The sequence below is a fragment of the Chelonia mydas genome, chromosome 12, assembly GCF_015237465.2.
Source record: "Chelonia mydas isolate rCheMyd1 chromosome 12, rCheMyd1.pri.v2, whole genome shotgun sequence".
NCBI lineage: Eukaryota > Metazoa > Chordata > Testudines > Cheloniidae > Chelonia > Chelonia mydas.
In genome coordinates, this window is record NC_051252.2 from 29,798,886 (window position 1) to 29,807,093 (window position 8,208).

At 42.3% G+C, this 8,208-nt stretch overlaps 1 protein-coding gene across 4 annotated transcripts in view; it reads left to right on the forward strand.

Annotated features, from left to right (window-relative positions):
- Positions 1–7,171, forward strand: part of LOC102947084 — a 48,429-nt gene extending 41,258 nt beyond the window's left edge. For 3 of the 4 annotated variants that reach the window (XM_043525937.1, XM_007059254.3, XM_043525938.1), the window contains 2 exons: positions 3,816–4,029; positions 6,092–7,171. In XM_043525937.1, the coding sequence (XP_043381872.1) occupies positions 3,816–4,029; positions 6,092–6,270 (393 nt within the window). In that variant the 3' untranslated portion in view covers positions 6,271–7,171. Of the gene's footprint in view, positions 1–3,815; positions 4,030–6,091 lie in introns of those variants that run through there. The other variant, XM_043525939.1, reaches the window with a different exon arrangement.
- The last annotated feature ends 1,037 nt before the right edge of the window (positions 7,172–8,208 follow it).

Consider the following 8,208-nt stretch of genomic DNA (forward strand, 5'->3'; position numbering starts at 1 on the left):
TAAGCTGAATCATCTTGTTGTTTGGTTAATCATCTGGTCCTTAAACAATTATCTCCTCAGTTTGTCCTAGTGGTGACACTTGCCAAGTGCAGAAAGTGGTGAGTGAGCCTTAGGCTATACTGTTCTCAGTGGTAGCTGATGACAGAACAAGGAGTAATGGTCTCAAGTTGCAGTGGGGGAGGTTTAGGTTGGATATTAGGAAAAACTTTTTCACTAGGAGGGTGGTGAAACACTGGAATGCGTTACCTAGGGAGGTGGTGGAATCTCCTTCCTTAGATATTTTTAAGGTCAGGCTTGAGAAAGCCCTGGCTGGGATGATTTAGTTGGGGATTGGTCCTGCTTTGAGCAGGGGGTTGGACTAGATGACTTCCTGAGGTCCCTTCCAACCCTGATATTCTATGATTCTATACACACTCCATCACAATTGCACAGTCCAGGTTTAAGGAGCTTGGGTATAAATGACCCTTACTAGGGATAAAACTCCCAGCATTTATCCACTGGCAGATGCTATGATGAAGTGAACTGGGGAGCTCATCTTTGGGTACCTCTACGCTACAAGAAACAAAACAAAAAAAACCCAATAGCAGTGAGTTTCAGAGCCTGGGTCTACAGACTGAGTCTCATATCATGATGCTAAAAATAGCCATGTAGATGCTGTGCTCAGGCTGGCACGCAGGCTTGGAAGCCCACCATACTTCCCAGGCTTTAGAGCCCAAGTTTCGGCTTGCGATGGAACGTCTACCTGGCTATTTTTAGTGCTGTACTGTGACCCCAAGTCTGTAGACCCGAGCTCTGAGATTCACTACTGGAGGTTAGTGGTTGTTTTTTCCAGTGTGGATATATCCTTTGTGAAGGGACCACAGTTAAGTCGGACAATAAGGTAGGTGACTCTTTATAGCCAGGCTGAATAACAGAAGAAAGAAAAGGGAAGAATCATGAGGTTCAAGAGGGGGGAAGGGATGTCTGGTTTCCCATGGCAAGTGAGTGAGTTTGAAGTTACTAAATAACTATGCAAAAATGCAGCTTCAGGAAACATCAGGCACTCTAACAGGTTGATATACTTCACTGCTACACGCTAGCTGAAACAATAATCCATAAGGAAATCAATAAACCCCCAAAAACAAGACAGAACCTAAAGTTGAGGTGAAGCCCAAAGAGAAAAGTTAGCAGTCATTTCCCCCCATTACATGGAAAATCAGCTATATTTCTTGGTGGAGGAGACAGGACTGGGACTTTTATTAGTAAAAATATCAGCTGAAATGGCCAATTCCTTTCATTTTACAGAAATCCACTAAAAATATAAATTTTCTCTATGATTTTGCCAGTTCTGTGAGCAAACTATAGACATTTCTATCCAACAGGAAAAAGGACCATCTCCCTAGCCATAAAGAATCCCTATCATTCTGACAGCTGCTTAGCAAAACAAATGTGATTCAGAACTTGAGGGAAACTGAGTGCTGACTGGCTGATTTAGAGCCAGGAACTCTTGAGTTATATTATCAACTCTGCTGTGGACTTGCTGCATAGCCTTGGCCATGTCACTTAATCCCAGCATCTCAGCTGCCGCAAAATGGGATTCATGGCCTTGAACCAACAAATCACTTGAGCACATGCTTTAACAGACTTGCAAGGAACTTAAGCGCATTCTTAAGTGCTTTGCTGAATCACACCCATGACTTGTATTCTATAGGAGTGGTGTTAGGATTGGATAGGGCTGCACCCTTCAACTTTGACAAACATAAGTAAGGTTTACTTATGGGAGTAGTGACTCATTGACTTCAATGGAACTATTAATATGAATAAGGATTACTTTACATGAATAAGGGTTTATAGGGTTGGGACTTACCCTGCTCCTACTGAAATCCGTGACACAACTAGTGTTGGTATTACTGATAAAGGATCAGGCCCAGCTATTGATGGAAAGTGCTATGTAAGTGTTAAGCATTGTGATGCGATTTTCTGGTGTTAGTATTCCTTTTTTTTCCCCTGTAGTCAACAACAACAGTTCTGTAGCTTCCTTGCCTTTTGTGTTCTAGTCATGGCTTCATTTTGCTTATAAAATTATGGCCTATTTTCTTGCTATTCATTTTTTCCTGAGTCATAATTTTTGTGTTAAGAAATTGGTTTGTTTAGAAAAGCCAGCTGATGATCACCCGTTTGTGTGTGTTGGATGTTGGGGGGGGGGGGGCGGGGGGAGAGAGCCTCTTACAAGTGAATTGATTCTTTTGATTCAAGTGTGTACATGTAACTGAAGATGATTCAGTTTCGGGGGAAAGTGCAGTGATATTATTCCATATCATGAGATTTCCTGGATTTCCCTGCACCCACACTCATTTTAGTAATAACCATATATTGCCATGCAACCTGTGGGAACCTGGATTTAGCATCCGATATTTGCAAAAAGTAAGCAAAGCTTCTTCTGATATCCAATTCCTTACATAGCAAATGGTTTAAACAAGCAAGCCCAAATCAAATCATTGTTTGAACATAGTACATAGAACATTCTTTGAACACAGCATTTTGCTTTCTTTTAAGAGACACATTTAGATCTTAGAAGTAAAAGAGCAGTGTCATGCATGGGGGTTGTTTGTATGGTTATCAGTGTAAAGAAACTAAGGATAGCATTGATCAGGAGTGAAGATTGCTGCTAGTGATGGCTCTTTGATGAAGAAAGAGTGCTTGTGATTAAGTCATAAACAAACAATTGTAATGATTTTATTACTTCCTTTTACTTATGATCCATCTCCTCGATTTCTTCTCTGTAACTAACTAACTAACTAATTCTCTAACCCCAGTTTTAAAGCCTTCACAGTGAAAGCTTCATTTGTTTTCATTTTTGTAGTTAATATTCAACTCCATCCTCCTTTCTAAAGGGGCTGGTAATCACATTCCTGTTCCATTTTTAGTAGTTTATTATTACTGCATGCTTATTACAGGAGTGCCTAAAGGCCTAATCAGAACCCATTGTGCTAAAAGTTGTACAGAAGTAAAAATGATGCAGTCCCTTCCCTGAGGAACCTCAGGGGACCCCAACCTGCAAACTCTTCCCCATGTTCTTAACTTTTTTGAAGTCGTTTGGACTATTCATGTGTAAGGCTAAGATTTTGTCATGTTATTTTTAGTAAAAGTCATGGACAGGTCTTGGGCAATAAACAAAAATCGATGGAAGCCATAACTTGTGACTGTTGCTGCTGCGACTCTGTTTTCCCCTGCCACCGTGGTGGCTGGGAACTGTCAGGTTCCCCCTCTGCCCTCGGCAGCTGGGAGCTGCAGGGTGACCATATTTCCCAAAGAGAAAAGGGGACACCCCCAGCCGCTCACCGGAGGCGTTCCCCTCCCTCCGTGCAAGGCTGTCACCCGTTGCTGGAACCCTGAGGAGGAACCTTGCAGAGGGCTGCCTGTCCCTGGAACCCTGCAAGGTCCCTGCTGGCTGCCAGCGCCAGAATCCTGGTGCCCCTGGGGCTGAAGCAGAGAATGTCAGGGAGTTCTCTGGAAGTCACTGATTCTGTGACTTCCATGACCTCTAGAGGTAGACTTATTCATGTGTAAAATTAAGCATGTGCATAAGTTTTTGCTGCATTCAGGGAGGGGGCCCTAAGAGACATCACTAATTTTCTTCTGCTCACTCTTCACTCCCACCTTTTTGCTTGCCAAGTGCAAGACGTTAATCTCTCTCTTAGCCTATGATCACCCAACGTTGTGTGTCTGTGTAGATGCAGAACTGCCTAATATGCATGCACAGATGTTTGTTGGCGCAAATGTGGGGTTTGCAATTAAGATTGTTACCTTTCACTAGTCACTGTTTTTTTTTTTAGATAATGAAGAACATATTCCACCAATCTTTCAATGCCTACAAGATGGATATTGAACCCAGGGTGAATGAATTGACTCTACATCATGTCCAGTGTAGTAGAAGACTCTTTGAGATCATGCTTTCTCATAGGAGAGTTACAGCAGCCTTCATTGAGGGGGACAATGTAGTGGTCACTGTGGAAGGAGAAGCCGCCAGAGTGCTGAATTTTGACACTGGTGAGTTGGAATTTACATTACAGATTTGTAGGCATAACACCACAATAGAAGAGAGAAAGGAGAAAAACATCCTGTGTACACAATGAGACAATTTACCAGTATTATTCAATGTCCGTGATTGAGCAATCTGGGTGCTCCTATGAAGGTAACCAGAAGTAGAATTATATGGACTTTAGAACAGTCACACGGTATCTCAGTTAGCTGAAGTAACAAGCCAATCAAAGTCAGATAGTTTCCCACATGGTAATAGTGAGGGTAATTAACCATTGGAACAGTTTCCCAAGGGTTGGGGTGGATTCTCTAATCACTGGCAGTTTTACAATCAGGATTGGGTATCTTTCGAAAAGATATGCTCTAGTTCAAACAGGAGTTAATTCAGGGAAATTTATAGCCTGTGATATATATACAGGAGAGTGGACTAGATTATCACAGTAGTCCCTTCTGGGCTTCTGATCTAGGAAGCTATGAAAAAAATCACTGTTGCTCCTCACCAGCCTTGACCTGTGGCGTAGCTACGGGGGCAGCGGGCGTTCCCCCACTGAGCACAAGTGGCACCTTGTGAATGTCTTGGCACCTTTTAAATTTTCCCCAGTTGAGGGAACCGGGGGGAAGCGATCCAAAAAAATAAATAGGCACCACCTGCTGTGGTGCTTTTACTCACCTGGCGGCGCCCCAGGTCGTCTTCGGCGCCTGGGCAGCGGGACCTTCACTCGCTCCGGGTCTTCGGCGGCGGGACCTGCAGTGCTGCCGAAGACACCCGGAGCAAGTGAGGGCCTGCTGGGTGAGTAAAAGCATCACAGCGGGTGGTGCCGCCTTTTCTTTTTTTTTTTTGGATCGCTCCCTGTTCCCTCCACCTGGCTATGCGGCTGCTTGGTGTCTGTTATAACTAGAGCAACAGAGAATCAGTTAAGAAGTGATCCAGCTGTATCTTCAGTTGGTTTTCCATATGACTGTGATTCCAACCATGCAGGATTCCGTGGATGTTGCGTTAACAGATTGATCATGCAAACTATGTGCAAGATTGCTTCTGGTTAGAAATATGAAAATTGAAACATACTTATCAGTAAGGTCCATTTGAATCCTAGTTCAGCCTCAGTATTTGAGATTGTTTGTCTTTGTATGCAAGAGATACAAACTAATTTATTGGACATCCTAGCATTCCTACAACTAAATTTGAATAAAAACTAAGGGATCTAGAAAGCTTAAATGGATCTTGCAACAACATTGAATGATCTTAAACTGGAATTAAATTAAACAATGATGTAGTAAACTTGTTTTATGGCCTACATGTAGCCTCAAACAAGCTAGCTCTGTCTTTAGCTCTGCTATAGAAGTAAGTGTGAATGATTACAAATGGGCAAGAGTCAGATATTACTACAGATTTTCACTCCTTTCCCAGTGGCTTTAAAATATAGCCCCATGTACAATGCACTGTGTAGTCTAATCTTGAGGCATGAATCATGGAGGCAAGATCTGTATCTTTATAAATATAGTATGACTGCTGCTGATAGTTGATCATTTGAGATCAGCGGAGAATTTACCATATCTCTGAATTGTGAATTCTGACAAATAGATATACCCTCTATCAAAGGGGCAAATAAACTCTTTGCCATATCGTTGGCAGTGGCAGAATAGCCACTAGGCCCCCCTACCGGGCCTGGGCCCCCCATCAATTGGGAGCCCCCCGGCTGCCGCTGCCTGGCGAATGGGGCAGGGAAAGCTCCCAGGCTCCCCAACCCTGTCCCCAGTAGAAGCCACAGACATCTCTTCCATCCCCCAGTCTCTGGCAGACAATACAGGCCCCAATCCAGTAAAATACATAAACACATACTTAAATATCTTCTCAACTTTAAGCACTTTGCTGGATGAACGTTGCCAACAGATTATATATAATCAAGTTTAAATCAATATTTCTAGTGGTGAAACCTATAAGATGCTTGATTTTGATTGCTTAAAGCAAAGGAGATCAACAACTCTACTTCATGTGCTAATTGGCAAATATTTCACTGTGACCTTAATCGCCATTTCTAAATGCCTTTTTATTTTATCCACTTTCTGGCAGGCTGTGGAGTTAATCTTGGACTGAGAGGCTTGGAATCCTTGGAAGAATTAATTTACAGGGTTGCTACAGCAGTGGATCAGAATGATATCTTTGAAGCACTGTCTGCCAAAATACGACACTCCAAGCAAGTGTCAGAGGATTTTAAGCAGAACGGATTATTTACCACAGTTTTTGAATAAACAGGTGGAAGGAATGCAATGCAGCACTGTAGAGATCTGGGCCTATTTATAGGACAAACAAAATGAATGGTAACTCTGCATAACTCTGACTGCAAAAAAAATTCAGGACCTCAAATTCAGCACAGCTGTCTAAAACTTAAAAAGGTTGAGCAGGCCCCTTTAGGATCCAAAATCACTTTTTTCCCCCACAATGGGGGAATTGATGTTCTTTTTGGTGATCCTAAAGTCCTCGTTCCATGGAGTAGTCTGAGTGACTTCACTGGGATGCTCATGTGATACGGGCTGCAGGGTCAGGCCCTTAATAGGGAAAAAAAAAATTTTGTGGCCTCAGCTTGTCCTCTGAGTTTGTGGGCCAACTCCTGTTGAAATTATTGGAAACCTCCCACTGATTCCAGTGGTGCAAGCCCCAGTTCTGCAATGTGATGCACATGGGCAGATCCTTGGGCCCATGTGGAGCCCCACTGAAGTCACGCCTTAAACTCAGATGTCTGGTTGAGGACTCATGTATGTATTTCCTACTCTGGGGTAATACAAATGAGATGGGAGTAATACGGGTAAATTGGGGAATAAATGTGGATGAGATAGCAAAGGGTTTGCTGCTCTCTTGATAGATGGTGTGTTCCCCACTTGTCAGAATTTGCAGTTTAAGGGTAGGTTTCCCCAGCTGCTCTAAGAGAATCAAGTAGTAGTGGCCAAAACATCATTGTAAAGACTGGAACTGTTTCCTTCAGGGGTAAATTCTATTGTCATGGTTCTAGTTAGAGCTGGTCAAAAAATGGAAAATAAAATGGTGAAAGGTGTCAGTTTGATGTAATTTTTGTTCTATAGGTTTTGTAAGGGAAAACCTTTTTTGTCTGAAAATGTTCACAGAAATTTTCAATAAAAAAAAACTTTCAGTTTTGAATATTTTTTTTTGGAGGGGGGTCCTTCCTATTCTGGGGGGAGGTTTGGTGTTTCTCTCCCTCTCTCCCATCCCCTTTTATCCCTTTTCCATTTTACCACTCAGAAAGGGTTTGTTTTAAAGGTTAAACCAGTGTGTACTGTATCAACTTGAATTAGGAAACAAGTATTTAAGATTTCTACTTACTACTGCAACAGGCAAACTGGTGTAAACCTACAGTCAGTGGAATCTTAGGAAGGTTCTTGTACAGATAACTAAATATTCACTAAATGTATCCTCAATTTTCAGAAACCCACCTTCATTAAATCACAGTTTTAAGGTGAAATTATTTTATTGTATCAGGTTTGTGTTTGTCAAAAGGGCAAATAACTGCTATGGTATTTCTACCATATATATAATATAATATAAATCTAAACTCTTGACATTCTTGTTTCAAGGCAGAATTTAAAAAGTCAAAAATATCTATTTCATAGTGTGTGTGCGTGCGCGTACACACACAATTTTAAAAAAATTAGTTTGAAACAAGAATTTCAATAATTTGGCCTGGATCCATAAATGGACTTAAGCGTTGCAATGCCTAACTTCTAGGTGCCTTGAAAATCACTGAAATCTACAAATCCCGAGATAGGGGCCTAGGCACCCTATACCATGCATGGGGAAAGACAGGCACCGAAGAATGGGATCTATAAAAGCTGGCATGCTAGACAAGACACCAGGTAAGGTAGCCAATATCAGATGCCAAACAGGGAGTTTCCTAAGCCTCACTGCTCTTAGGGAGATAGGCACCTGACTCCAGAGGTTCCTGACTGTGTATCTTAAGCGCACATAGCCCATAACTCCCACAAGTCCATACTTAGGTACCTGAGTGACACATGCGTCACTCCGCACAAAACATATGTGAGGCCTCTTCATCCACCTGGCTACCTTTTTGCCCAGAGTTAGGGAGCTCACTTCGGATGTGGGAGACCTCGTTCAATTCCTCCCTCTTCCCAATGGAGAAGGGATTTGAACAGGGGTTTCTCATTTCCCAAGTGAGT